The sequence below is a fragment of the Microchirus variegatus genome, assembly GCF_963457635.1.
Source record: "Microchirus variegatus genome assembly, chromosome: 16".
In the NCBI taxonomy this organism is placed as follows: Eukaryota; Metazoa; Chordata; class Actinopteri; order Pleuronectiformes; family Soleidae; genus Microchirus; species Microchirus variegatus.
The window spans coordinates 13,003,751-13,019,291 of record NC_139817.1 but is presented as its reverse complement, the minus strand read 5'-3'; the positions used below and the strand labels follow the sequence as shown (position 1 = coordinate 13,019,291).

The 15,541-nt window shown below is 41.2% G+C and overlaps 1 protein-coding gene across 1 annotated transcript; it reads left to right on the top strand.

Annotated features, from left to right (window-relative positions):
• Positions 1-5,175: 5,175 nt before the first annotated feature.
• Positions 5,176-13,190, top strand: LOC310937946 (uncharacterized protein; the record flags this gene model as incomplete). The annotated part of the gene is made up of 15 exons (XM_083902336.1): positions 5,176-5,703; positions 5,996-6,077; positions 6,226-6,547; positions 6,677-7,609; positions 8,558-8,638; positions 8,720-8,832; positions 8,937-8,995; positions 9,096-9,185; positions 9,289-9,332; positions 9,976-10,148; positions 10,953-11,023; positions 11,118-11,263; positions 11,365-11,509; positions 12,647-12,793; positions 12,906-13,190. 15 exons carry the CDS (start codon positions 5,176-5,178, stop codon positions 13,188-13,190), a joined length of 3,219 nt encoding a protein of 1,072 aa, XP_083758462.1.
• Positions 13,191-15,541: the final 2,351 nt, after the last annotated feature.

Below are 15,541 nucleotides of genomic sequence, written 5' to 3'. Positions count from 1 at the left end.
TATGCGCAGGTTTCCTGCATTGCTAAACGTCTTGCCGCAATCCTGGCAGCTGTAAGGCCTTTCCCCGGTGTGAGTCCGCAAGTGGACTTTGAGCTGGTTGTGCTCATTAAAGCGCTTGCCACAGTGTGAGCAGCAATATGGCTTCTCTCCAGTGTGAATGCGTTTGTGTATCCTGAGCTGACTGGGATGGGCATAGGTTTTAGTGCAGACGTTGCAGCGATAGGGTCTTTCTCCAGTGTGGGTTCTCTTGTGGGATTTGAGGAGGTCGGACCGACCAAAGCGTTTACCACAGTAGCTGCAGCTGTGGATCTTTTCACTGCATTTGGTCTTGGTGTGGATGTTGACGGAGGTTTCTTGACTAATGGGAGAGTGAATTAAATTGTCATGGCTTTCCATTATCTTGTCTGCAGGAACAGCAGGAGAATCCTCTTCCTTATATGTCTCACCTTCTGCCTCTAGAACCTGTCTGCTCACTCCCTCTGAATCTGTGTGTGATTCAGGGTAATATGTCAACTCCTGCTTAACTTCGTCATTGGAGAAAGTGCCATTGTCACTGCACTGCACCTCCCCATTTTGATCTTCCTCTGGCTCTGGTTTAATGAGCTGTCCATCTTGTATGCCGCTGTCGGAAACAATGGGGACGTCAACTTCACCATCTCTGACCCTGCAGTCTTGTTCAGGGCCTGAAGATGGAAGCAGAGGTGCATATGGATCCTGATGGTCACAGGAGACCTCTGTGCTCTCATGTTTCACTGGATTCATTGGCAGACATAGAAGAGATGAAGGCTGAGAGAGGTCAATAGCACTGTTTTCCTCCAGTCCAGGCTCTGCTTTCACAGATATTAAGGTTTCCTCTGATGACATGCTGACCTGTGATGTGTTGACATATGGTTCTTCTACCACGTGATTCCTCAGCAAGGAAAATGAGGCAGAGGATACGCTCTCCCTCATCTTGTCCTTTTGCTTCCTCCTGCAGCTCTTCCTGTCACTGCTGCATATGGACATCCTGAATACGGCCTGGGTGGCGCTAACTGGTTGACTGCTCCACTCTGGGGCATTTTCCGTGGAGTCCTGTTCATGTATATCTGTCAAAAAGGCCCAAACAATGTCACATTTGAGACATCCAAAATCAACAAATCAAAAGGGATGTTGCGGGTTCTTCATGTGTTAATCAATAAGTTATTAATTACACATTTAATCATACAATTATTTTTCATGAATATTTATGAGAAACAAGTGAATATTTCCCTCCATGTATTGATGTTTGTGGGGTACGAAACCTTGCTTTTCTTAAATTAAATTACACAAATACCACATTGATGCAGTCATTAGTACAGGTGGGATATTGTGATAATAATATTTACAAACGTAATTTTACAGACAACGTAATACATAAGCTGTTACGACTCCTCCCATGTAATGCTTTTGTTTCAAAATAACTTGTTTCACGTGATTAGCATCAATAAACACACAATTATTTAGATACGACACAGAAAAGCAGCAAGTTGTTTGTACTGAGTCTATACTGTGGAACCAAATGCTGAACCAGAGGCTATTCGGAGAGGAAAATGACTGAAACGATAAGTCGAATCACAGGATCAATACACTAATCGTGGATCCTGTGAATGCAGCACTAATGTATGTTACTACATTGATACGTCTACATAAACAAACACACATGAATCACAGTTTGCTGACTCTGATGGGAGAAAAACTTGAGCAGAGCGTTAGAGCCTGCATTCGATTAGCTGCAGCTCCCCCTTGCAGGCCACCGTACCTCTGGTCGCAGTCTCCCTGCTCTTGTGTTCGAGCAGCAGTCGCTTCAGGCCCTCATTCTCAGACTCGATCCTCCGGATTGTGCCCTGATACTCGGACAGTGTCCGGTCTACCGAGTCCAGGATGTCGCCGACTGTGGCTTTGAAGATCTCATTCAGAGATGACTCCAGGAATGTTTTCAGGTCAGTAGACTGGGCCATGTTTGACCACGGCAGTGCGCGGTTAGCGTGTCTGGAACATTAAATCCACACACACATACATACACATACACATACACATACACAGATGTGGGTGGCTGCGTGTATCCGTGTTGCTGCCGCCGTATACGGAACAAACAAAGCAGGGACAGACGCAGGAGAATTACGGCACCTTTTATTTCGCCCCCACTGCTTAAGTCCCCACAGCGCCCCCAGCGGACTGGCGTGGACCTGCTTCTGTAATCATACCATCACCTTCGATGATAAATAATAGTGTTTATACCAGTAAAACCAAACCAGCATTACCAGGTTATTAACAATGATACACACGTAATGACACTAAATTAGCCTACTAAAGCCACTAACAAGAACACCCACTTAAGTGATAGGTAATGTCGCTATTTACATTCAATAACATTAGCGAGGACGCTAATATTGCTAACGAATAACAGCATTTCATATCAACATAATTAACTAAACGCCTCTACAAACCAGCTAGTTAGCTTATACTTACTGGCTGATAGTAGCAGCCAACAACAAGCTTGCTAATAACATACAATGCTAAACAAGATTCGCAAAAATGTGGCTAATTGAGCTAATAAGGGGTTTGTAACTAATGCTAATTAAATGAGTAATGTCAGCTGTGCAAATACTGTCAGCAAGGCCTTAAAACTGGTCACGCTGTCATCTTATTTCATCAATTTAGATGTTGTTTGTAAACCCAGAAGAAAACATTTGCATATCTGTGCTAAATAATGTTAAATAAAATGCGTTTATGTCTGTGGAGGCCAGTGTTAAACATATATTGGCCATATATCGGTAAATACATGAGGGCTCCCCAGAATGTTTTTATTATTATTATTTAAGATTCCTTGAGAAAGGAAAAAAAAAAGCTGTGGTTTAAAAGTTTGTTAGCCCAGTGTGTGTCCACAGCCACACACTGGGCTAACAGACAGAGCTTATGCTTATGGTGTAAGCACACACCGACACTGTATACCTTCTGGTTTTACCACATTGCTCCTGGTGTCATTTGCAGGAATGAAGCTGAGCCACTCCCCTCACCTGTGTGTATGTGTGCTTGCATGCCTTCAGGACCGTGGGGCGTGGGCTAAGTCCTCTCCAGTCTCTCAGACCTCTTGAGTCATCTGCCAATGACAGTATACCTTTTCTTCCTCTTCCTTCTGCAGCTTTCTCTTCTAAACACCCCTTTAAAATCCCCCCTGGCCATATCTGCAGACAGGCAAACAGGACGAAAGGAGACGGAAGTCTGTTTGTAATTTCTCCAAAATGTACAGGAAGAAGAAAGGAGGACTCGGTCCAAACTAGGACTTGTGACTTGCATGCATCTCTCTGCGACACCACAGAAACTGGCTTTAAAGAGCGGATGTGAGGCTGCTTTGTTGTGAGAAGCAGGTTCAGGCGACATGAACTGAGGGATATTTGTATGCGTGTGTGCAAGTGTGGGTGAATGTGTCTGTGGAAGCAGTATAACTCAGTGGTGTGTCTTTCACTCCAAAGAGACTTGACTTAAAGCCTCACACGCTGCCTGATCATATGATGCTTTGATAAAGAGCCTGGAGGGGGTAAGTCATGCTTCAGTTGAAAAGATTACTCCTAATGAGTTCTCCTTTGTAGCTCAATGGGTTTTGAATATGTTGAAATATACAAGTGTATTTTTTTTTTTTTCAATGCTCACTTGTAATGAATGACATCCTTGGCAGGGTTAAGGGTTATTACACATACATAATAAGACATTTCACAACTTTTCACTTTACCCAGAGTGGCTGTGTTCCTCTTTTTTATTTTCTCATCCTGTCTGGTGTGACATGCCGTGTAAACCTCACATGGAACTTCTCTTGGTAATTCCATTTAGAGCAGACTCCAGCTTGTATGAGAGATTTTACATTTGCTTGAAGTTACAAAATGTATTCACATGTTCACTTTAACAGCACTGCCAAAGGCACTGCCACACGGATAAGCTGAACTCTTTTGTGATTAATCAGCAAGTGGTTTTCCTCAGTTCTGTATAAGATTATAAAGCTCCAAATTATTGAATTATTGAAGTCCAAGATTGTCGTCACTTTTCCACTTGTAGACATGAAGGAGGACAATTTACATTTGCTGTTTCAACATCTCCATTTGTTCCTAATGCAGAGTGACTCATTTGTACAAGTTATGCTTTTTCGGTATCTCTTTAACATATACTGTAGCACTTGTTGCACCCTAGCAGGAACTGAGAAGTGAGCACCCACACAGGAAATGTGGTCAATGTCGGTCCCGGATGTAGGTTGCACGATGTGAATAGAATAATGAAGACAGAAAAATGTTTGACAGAGAGTGAGGTATATAGATGAAGGTAAAATCAAGCCTGCGATTTTTGCTGGCATAACTGAGCGAGATATGATAAGTTGTCTCAACTGTTCACCTATCTTATCGGCCTTGATGTTGTTGGAAGTGATGCCCTCAGTTTGTGGTGTCAACACTCGGACTACTACTCTGGTTTGTAAAGGCGTTATCCTTCAGCCAGAGTCACAGTGCAGCACAATGATAACATGATAAACTTAACGGCATAGACAGCAATGCTTCTCACATATACTCTCCTACTCAGAATCCACATGCATACACCTCTATCTCTCTGCCTCCTTTTGTTTCAGTGTCTTGCTCACTCACTTGGGGGATTTTTTTCCTCTGTGGTCAGGAAGCGTAAACTGGCTTTTGTGACATTTCACTTAAAGGCTGTTAGACAGTGTTTATCCAGTGTCATGTCAAGATGCGAAGAAATCAGTCCAGTGATCAGGATGGGATTAAAAAAAAAAAAAAATCTCTAAAATGGTTTACAGTGTGAGCGAATGGATATTTTGTTGGATGGTGGATTCAAGTTAAAATGCACATGTCTACAGCCACTGTAATGGAAAACTATTGCTGATTCATTATACTCTCACACACTCACAGCCACATGTAACTGAATGTTATGAATGACTTTTGAGATATTTCTGATCATTAAATGGTTCTTTTTTTTGTCACAGGACTGCAAAGGACACCACTGGATGTTGTAACTGGCCTCAGACGTTCACATACAAAATAGACATCCACACGAACTTCACATAGATGAAGAAGACATTTGTTGTAAAGCAACTTTTACAGTGGCAACATTTCTCACCTGCATCTAAAAAAAAACCAGAATTGACTGAGACGGAAGCTAATGGAGGACGAAAACATCTGCACCTCAACGCTACATAGTTCTGATTCAGTTCTTCAGCCACTCCAACAAGAATCATGCACGTCTACAGACCAGCAACCCATCAACGGAGAACAGGAGGCCATTGTTATGGACAGGACAGAGGTGGAAATAAAACGGGCACATAGAACAGATGAACTCAATCTGTCCTCAAAGAAGGGACAAGAGACACCTGAGGAGCCAGAACCATGGGAGCAAATGATGTGGTCGGTACGTCCCATGACCTGTGCTGGTGCACCGCTTTCTTTTGCCACAGTGCAGTGGGACATGCCTGGTCCTTTTACAGAAGAGCCCTCGCTCATGACTGACACAAGCTTGGCCAATGAGCTGCACTCTGGTGGTATGACGAATGTAAACGGCTCCTCCCCTCCATCTCACCAATCCGAAGATGATCATGCTGAGCTTCTTATAAGGGAGGAGAAAGAGGAACAAGATGAGTTTGCCTCACTGCTCTTGAACTCTGATCTCGAGTGGACAGGAAACAATCCAGAGGTAGGCAAAGAGATTATATAAAGACATGACGTGCTGTTGTGCTGCTCATTTATATATTTTTTTTTTATCAGTTTCTGTGCCTGTATCGTTTGATACAGTTTCCTGTTTCAATAATGCCTCACTTAGTGAGCGTAGACACTTTTGACACGCCACCTTAATGTTTATATTTTAAATACATGTGATGTTTTGGGAGCAGAAGAAGTGTGCAAATATCTACTCATGAACCAACTGGTGATCACAAGTTTCTCTCACATGGCTCATTCTGATCGTTGGTCTGTGTTGCAATTTCCAGCCATGTGATGCTGTAGATTTGCAAGAGCCAGTGACACAGGAACAGGAAGATTCAGCACATGAGCTGGTCCACAGTAATAACGGTATGTATTAAGCACAGCCTCACCTTCAAACAGTGCTTTATATGACACATTGATCATTGTTGTTTACTGTAGTAATTCTTAGATGTGACATTTGGATTATTATATTTGCAAATTTACAGAAAAACTGATATTTTCCTGTCTCTTGAAGATCTTTCAGATATTGTACTCATGACAGACTCATTAGAAAAAGACGAATACTCTGTAACCTTAGCTCCAGTTGAAACAGTGGACCGAATCGATACTCTCCAGGAGATTGAAGACTCAGAAGATGAAGTGGACAGTCTCGAAGATTTAAAACAAAAAGAGGAACAACAGGATCCTGGCTTTCTGCTGACTGGACCAGAAGCCTCTGAGGATCAAGAGGCTTCATCCAACGGTGTAGAAACTGAGGAAGAGGAGCAGAGTGTTACAAATCTCTTTAATGCTGCCAACAGTGAAGAAGCAAAAACTGTCAGTTGTGTGAATAATGTGTGAGTATTTTTGGAAAGGGGAACAGGAAGTGTGTACTTAATTAATGCTGCTCATTGAATTATTCATGTCACACTGTTGTGTACTAATATAATGCTGACCATATTGCATATTTCATCTACAATTTCTAGGGAGGTTGCTATAGAGCCACTACAAACAGATGATACTTTACTAAATCTAAACCCAGATAAGCTGCAACAGTCGGAGGTTGTGGAGGAAAGTGGACACTCAGGAAGTGAAGAGGACATAGAGATACTGGAACCATTAGCTGAAGGTCAGACTCAAGACACAGGAATGTGTAAACATGTAGATCATCACCTGGAACCAGGGCAGCAAGAGGCTGTGGACAATAATGAAGAATTGTCCACACAGGCAGCAAATGCAGAGATGATTAAAAGCTCGGAAGAGAAAAGGAAGGATTGTGATCAGACAACTTCAGAGGAGAGAGAGGCTTTTCCACAGCCGGAAGAGTCTAAGTGTGAGCAGCTGGAAATGACCAAAGATCCTGAGCTGATCCAAGCAGAGTTTCAACACCAGATTGAGGAGGAGCACCTTGAAAACTCTGACGAGCTACAACAGCTGGAGGAGTCACCAGAGATGGACCAAACAAAACAGTCAACGCGACCTGAAAGTGCAGAGCAGGCTATTTGTGTTGAAGAGGAAGATACTCAACAGCAGAGTGAGCAGCCACGGCTAACAACTGACCTGCCTCAGCCATCACTCTGTGAGCAGCTTGTGCAACCAGAGAATTCAGATGAGTCAGAAATAAGTGAGCAGCTGTGTGCCGAGGGTGAGGTCACACAGCAGACAGCAGAGGCTGAGGGAAAGCAGGTGGACTCGCAGCCCGAGACGTTACATCAGGCTGAAGAATCGAGAGCTCCCGAGGATGGAGACAAACAAACTGTCACGGCAAATGGAGGGCAACGACACAAGCTTCCTGTGACAGCTGTATCTCATATGAATGGAGGGGAGGTGGACAAAGAGATGGCCTGCCGCCTCGCTGAGAGACTGTTCAGGTTGGATGGGATCCCACGTGTAGATGTGGTGAAGCACCTCGATAAAGAGTAAGTTTTTGTTTCGTAATCTGTCTCTTTATAAATGAAGGGTGTTATTGTGTCCTAAGAACAGCAGCTAAACCTACAACTAGTGATTGAAGTTGTAGGTGCTGATATCGTGCTGCACCGTGTGCAGACATGTATACACTTGTGTGGCCAAAGAGCTGCCTATAAATATTCTATGTGTACAACAACATCATATATGAAAGAAGGCTGTGCCTAACATTGCATTTCATATAAGCCAAAACCAGAGTTGAGTGAACACACTTACGTCATCATTTCTGCAGCACAATAATATAAGTCTCACTCTCCACTTCCACCATATCCCAGATAACTCAATCAGTTTTTTTCCCCTGAATATTAGTAAACATCTCAAAAATCTTACTGAACAGGATGTAACATCGGCCCAAAAATGATTTAGACACACGTCCTAAGATGTACTGTAAGAAACACCTTCTTACATCCTCTGCACGATGACTTTGAAAGGTCATTCGAGGGATTTGATACATGCTTAGTCTGTGAAGGCAGTTTTTTTGTGGGGCCATTTTTCTTTTTCTTTTGTAATCTAAATCTGAGGAAATATCCACTATAATGCCATCAGGCTTATTGCAGCTTACAATAGACACTTACTGGGGGCTATGAAATTCAAAACCTGCGCATTTCACAGGCATGACGCAATGCTATCAAATTGCATCATGGGTATCGTAGTATATGGACATGTGACTTTGCACTTTGTTTTATACTTAACACTTAAACTATATTTGTTGGCAATTTATTCTCATCTACCTCCCCCATTTACCCCAACTGAAAGTCTCCTTTTTATGACACTCTTGAGCCCTCTGCACTGATGTATACATTAAGAAGTCACATGATGTGTTTACTTTTGTCTACACCACACTGATCTTATCGTGTTTTGGCCATGTTTTAGCCCAGCTTAATCATGACCTTTCTGTTTAGTAACGACTTCAGTCACGTTGTCGGAGAGGAGTACCTCAAGTTCTTTGACTTCACCGGGCAAACACTGGATCAGGCTCTGAGGTGGGAATTACAGTGACGTCGCAAAGCACAAACTCATAAAACGCCTCGTCGTAATCCTTCTTATTGTCTCCTCGGTCACAGATCCTTTCTGAAGGTGGTGGTACTGATAGGAGAGAGTCAGGAAAGAGAGCGTGTGCTGCAGCATTTCGCCTGCCGCTTCCATCAGTGCAATCCTGACTCCTTCTCCTCCACAGGTGAGTCTTATCTTCCATGTTTTACATGATTTGCACTCGGCAGCAGCAGCAGCATGTGCTTACGTATGTGACATATGTCACAATCCTTTTTATCACAACCTCAGGGGCTGTGTTGGCTCTGACGTGTGCTTTGATGCTCCTCAACACCGACTTGCATGGACAGGTGAGACATAAGTTATGTATGTTAAAGATATGTGTAATAACTTTATAAAGTTTATTTTGACATGACACTGAGGAATCACATGTTTTGTGTGCGTTGACAGCACGTAGGAAAGTCCATGTCCTCCTCCAAGTTTGTGTCCAACCTGGATGGGATGAACGAATGTGAAAACTTCAGCAAGGATCTCCTGAAAGTAATGCGTTTGTCAAAAATTGTCACAGAACACATTTTTATTCCAAGTCAAATTCCAAAGTCGTGATCAAAATATTTTCCTCTCCATCTTTGTTACATTTTAGAGTCTTTACAATTCCATTAAGAGTGAACCGCTGGAGTGGGCTGTGTAAGTAGACACTAGTCTTTTTTTTTTATATATACATGTAACATACGCTACCGTTCAAATGTTTGGGGTCACCTATACAATTTTTTTTGTTTTCCATTAAAAGTCACACTTTTATTCCTCAAAAGAGTTGCAAAATGAATAGAAAATATAGTCAAGACATTGACAAGATTAGAAATAATGATTTATATTCAAAATAATCATTTGGCCCTTTCGTCAAAGAACCAGCAACACTGTTTTCAGCTGTGCTAACATAAATGCGCAAGGGTTTTCAAGGGTTTTCTCATCATCTCAATAGCCTTCTAACACGATTAGCAAACACAATGTACCATTAGAACATTGGAGAGATGGTTGCTGGAAATGGGCCTCTATACACCTATGTACATATTCCATTTAAAAAAACAGACGTTTGCAGCTAGAATAGTCGTTTACCACATTAACAATGTATAGAGTGTATTTCTGATTCATTTAATGATATATTCATTGAAAAAAAGTGTTTTTCCTTCAAAAATAAGGACATTTCTAAGTGACCCCAAATATATGAACGGTAGTGTGTGTATATATTTTCTCTCATGGACACGTCCAGTGTCGTATCTGTGCCACATCATGTCTAATCTCACACATAATCATTTCCCATTGTGTGAAGTGATGAGGAGGAGCTCAAGAGCTCTGTGTTGCTGGAGGAAGACGCAGGAGACGAGGCACCGCTGCGTTCAAAAGCCAACCCCTTCCAAGACGTTCCTCACGACAAAACAGCCCCGGTGGTTAAAGAGGGATTCCTGCAGAGGAAGCTGCATGCTGACATCGACGGCAAACGCAGTGAGTCTGGCTTATTATTGATCATCTGAAACATCAAATCTGAAAAAAACACCAAAAATCGACGTGGATTGCTGTGTGTGTTTAAGTTTTTACAGTCACACTTATTTAAAGAAAGTTGTTTTTAACATAGTTATGATTTTTATGATTTTTGGTTTAGAAAACTTATTTATGAAAATCAAATGTCATGTTATTCATTTACCATCACCTACAAATAAGGACCTGTTGTGATCTTGTTACCTTAGAAATAAGCTCTTTATATTACACAAGTCCTCTTCCATATAAAGTCCTCCACATATTTTAACAGTAGCCCAGAATGGACAAATCAAACACTGCCACGAGGGAGGGCTTTTCATGTATTCATTCTTCTGCCATAGTTTCTCATACCATACACAGTGAATTAGTTATTACCGTGTGAACTAAGTGAGCATATATAATGTTGTTGACTGTGATTGTGGTTCTTATAAAAGATAGAAAGGAAAATTTTATAAAACACAGACTTTAAATGATGAGAAAGTAAAGTTTGGTTTGGACAAAGTTTTACTTGTTGTTATTCAAACAGAAACAGTTGTATTTCATCACCTTTGCCTTGTTTTATTGAATAGTTTACATCAGACTTTGTTCCAAAAATAACTCAACTTTCCCAACTCTATGTACTTTACATCTCTCAGTTTAATAGACGGCCATGCTGTGTATCCTCTCTTGGATTGTGTATTCAGAAAATCTCTCATTCATGTATCTGAGTCTTAAATTGTGCTTAGACATGTTACTGCCTAATCTTAAAGTGTTGCATGATGAATGTTGCAGCTCCGTGGGGTAAAAGAAGCTGGAAGGCTTTCTATGGCTTGCTGAGGGGAATGGTTCTTTATTTACAGAAGGTCAGTGACTCTGCTCCAGGATTTATGATGTGGAAATCATTCTTTGTAAGTATTATTGAGTACATGATGCCTCGTTTGTATGTGTTTGTGTCAGAATGAGTACAGGAGAGAGCAGCAGACTAATGAGGAGGTGGTGAGCGTGCACCACTCTCTGGCCGAGCCGGCAGCCGATTACACCAAGAAGCCGCACGTCTTCCGTTTGCAGACGGCTGACTGGAGGGTTTTCCTTTTTGAGGCCTCGTAAGTCGCAGTGCAGCGGAAATCTGTGTCTGTGGTGTTTGTGTGTGTGAAAGAATCAAAAGAGAAAATGTTAAGACACTTCTTTTTTTTCTGCCACTCAGATCCAAAGTGGAGATGAAGTCGTGGATCAACCGCCTCAACCTGGTTTCGGCTCTTCAGTCATCGCCTCCGTTCCCTGCTGCTGTCGGCTCACAGAGGAAGTTCTTCAGGCCCATTCTTCCTGCCTCACTGTCGGCTCACACTCTGGTGAACACATGATTTTCTCTCTACTTGTTCAGATCAGATAAATGAAACAAGTGGTTACAATTAACACGGCACAGAAATATTGTACAGTATAGGAAATAGTACAGTCATTTGTTCATGCTGTACATCTGTACTATATTTTACCACGGAGTAATTATTTCAACTGGCAAAATACGAATGTGATACATACACTACCGTTCAAAAGTTTGGGGTCACCTATACTATGTTTTTGTGTTTTCCATTAAAAATCACACTTTTATTCATCAAGAGTTACAACATGAATAGACAATATAGTCAAGACATTGACAACATTAAGAAGAGAAATAATGATTTTTATTTCAAATAATATTTTTACCCTTTCATCAAAGAACCAGCAAAACTGTTTTCAGCTGTGCTAACATAATTGCACAAGGGTTTTCAAGGGTTTTCTAAACATCCAATAGCCTTCTAACGCGATTAGCAAACACAATGTACCATTAGAACACTGGAGAGATGGTTGCTGGAAATGGGCCTCTATACACCTATGTACATATTCCATTTAAAAAAATATATTAATTGAAAAAAAAGTGCTTTTCCCTCAAAAATAAGGACATTTCTAAGTGACCCCAAACTTTTGAGTGGTAGTATATATTGCGTTTTGACAAAGCCAATTCACGTCTCGATTCTACACCAGATAAGCCTCTGGTTCACACTTACCCGGTGTTTTAGAGCTCTAAAAATGCTACAAGCTCAGTTTTTGTTTGAAAACTCTGGGGCTGCATTTCAATGGACGTACAAAAACAAACCTGACCTGGTTGTTATTGGTCACAATGCTTGCCTTTGCTGATTCGTCACCCTGTGACGCAGGACCCCCTTCTAGGAAGAAATCAAATGACCCAGCCCTCAAACACAACACAGAACAGCCCAAGGATGTTGGTGAATGTTAACTGGCTGAACTGTTTCACGTGTGATGTTGAGGAATCCCCTAACATCCAAACAAACAGTTCTTCTCTACTGCTGTGCACCATTGTTGTTTGCCTACCAGGAAAAATAGTGACATTTTGGTTGTCTGTTTTCTGGTTGGCCAACAAGGCTTTACTAGTGGGTCATTTACATGTGTGGGGCTGTGTGGACGACGCATTCATCTCTTTCCCTGTGCAGGAACGACAGCTGCAGTCTCACACAGGAATGCTGGAGTCCTTTAAGGCGGACCTGTTGTACCTCCATGAAAACCCTCCAGAGGGCAGAAAAGCCAAAGCCAAGGAGCTGGAGGAGCATCGCGTCCGATCAGAGTACCTGCAGTATGAGGTAGAGGAAGTTGTTTGTGTGTTTGTGTGTTTGTGTATACAGGTATATATTAAAAAAAAAAAAAAAAAAAAAGCCCACAAATGACTTGGCATCTTTCTCTCAAACCTTGCAGGTAAGTCGCTATGAGATCTACATCCAGGTGCTGGAGGGCTGGAAGAAGGTGGAGGAAACGGACAATAACGTGTTGAACAGCGCAGAGCTGCTGCTGTTTGATAAAGCCATGTGTGCAGGCTCTGTAGAGGAGGAAGAGGAGGGCGGGCTGAAAAAGTCCTACTCCAGCCCGTCTCTGGAGCTGGAGCTTGCTCCTCCAACTGTGATCAAGGTCAGGCGCAATATCTCTGAAAGACGGACGTATCGCAGGACAATCGTCCCTCGAATAAAGAATAAAGAAATCTGAAGTAACTTATAGATGGTACGACGGCTTTGTGCTCCATTCGCTGCTGGGATTTACATTTCTTTTAATTTGTGGACGCAGACGAACACAAACGCTGAATGTAAAAGCTGGCTTCGCATATTGTTCAGTTTCAGAGTTTCTCTGCATTTTTTATATTGTGCACTTTTTCAAAAAAACAAACAAAAAAACTGGACCTCAGGGAATCCCTCATTCTCAGACTCTCCCACCGTGGAGCAGAGAACCTCAACATTTTGTTAAATGTCTCCAAATGTAATTTATTTTTTTATTTTTAACCATTATTTTGGACTCTGTTAATAGAAGAAAATAGAATTTAAAATGTCATTTCTTTTGGGCAACAATAGTACCTTTTTAAAAGTTCAACCACAAGAGGGTGCTGTTGTTCTGGACATGTCGGTGTGAATGTTGGAGAAGCACAGGATGTGCTTTCAGAAACTTGTTTTAATGAATCCCACTTGCACTTTTATTTTATTTTTGTATTATTAAGCTTAATAATAGATTTGTTTACATTGTGGCCACTGTTACATATTATTTTCACATGAAGGTTTATTTCTGATATATATGTTGTTGTTGTTTTTTATCGTCTGAGGAAATAATAAAACGTTACTCGTGTTCATCACACAGTATTCACTTTGGTGGAGGATGTTCCAACGTCTGGTTAATGCGTACATCGGTTATTACTCGTTAGTCAGATATTAGTCATTTCCTCTGAAGTTGCAGGTTTGTTTGTTGTTGTGATGTCACAGGAAAAAAGGAGCCCACGCCATGAAAGGTGTTAATCTGGTGAAGAGTGTAATGAACTAACAATGTAAAAATGTAGTTGTTTCAGTCAAGCTACTGTTCAGTTTTGTAATTTTAGAACCTTTTACATTAAAATCCATTACATTTTTACAATTTAATTAGATAAAGAATAGTGTTTGTGTATATGTACATGCCAAACACCTGGATTTTTCCACCACGCTTACCAAACTCCTAATGATGTAAAACTGTAAAACTACATTTTATTATATTTATATATTAAAAACTGTTTTACAGCTGAACATCTTTCGGTGACATTTGCCAACACAGGGAACCGGTGCAACTCAGACGTTGCTTTTTCTAGTAAAAAAAAACAACAACTGAAAACTATGGGGAAAAAAAAAGGATTTAAAAAATGTTCATGTGAAACATCTATAATACGGTATAATCTCAAATCCAAGATTAAATCATAGATAGTTTAAATTACACATCTGGACACATTTATGCTGTGATTGACCAACCAGGTATAGACATAAATAATAAAAACAAAATGTGAAATAATGTTCAAATAAAATTATATTTCTATATAAAATAACCTGGTCCTCATTAGGCACAACCTAATTTCTGAGGAACACGTTCATTTAAGTGGTAAGATTTAAAGGTGCATTATGTAATAAATCTAAAACAACTGGTCATAAATAATATGTCTAATATGTCACAGAGACTCAGGAATAATATTCATATAACAAACTGAACTCACCAACAACAACAGTACAGACAAAATATTTGCATAAAAAAATATTTTGCAGACTGCAAATCATGTTTATGTTTTGAAATCATGTTTTGGCATGTGGCGCCACCTACCGCTGTCTACCAATCATTGCAGTCAGTAGAGTCTCAGCTGCCGAGCAACCACAGGTTGCCAGTTATGTCAGAAAAAGAAACCTAAAAGGTTTGGTATTTTGAATTTGAATGTAGTAACTGTTTTTGGCCACATTCTTACATATGGCACCTTTAAGTTATGGTTAATGATTGGGATTACACTTTGGGGGTGGTGGTGGTTAATGTCAGATATTCTGCTCTACATGTCGGGCTGAAAGAGAACTTGGCCCACACACAGCACACAGTAATGTAATGTGATAATAGATAACAGACCCGGGGGACACAGTTCGGTCTGGTTGTCTGAACTGGATTAAGGAGACGTTTCCTCAGTCCTGAAGCTCCTCGTTCATCTTTCTCAAAGATTCTTCCTCCCCTGATTCTGACAGACATTAGGTGAAAACTCAGTATCTCATCATCTGTGCTCATAATGCTCATCTTGTCCGCTGAATGGAAGCAGTCTCCATTCATCCACAGGAATAACAAAGGCTCATTAAGATAAAGTCAGATTCTGCAGATGAGGGTGACTGATGGGCCGTATGAGTGACGGGGCCCCGGGGCCATTGCAGCACCTTCAGTGGAACAGGAGATGTGGCCCCACACGCTGAAAGGTGAGGCCATTTTTAGCAAACCCTACACGTTCTTGGGCCTGTGACAGCCAGTAGCTTTTTTTTTTTCAGATCAAATTGAATTGATTTATAACTTGTGTTGTGCTGCTG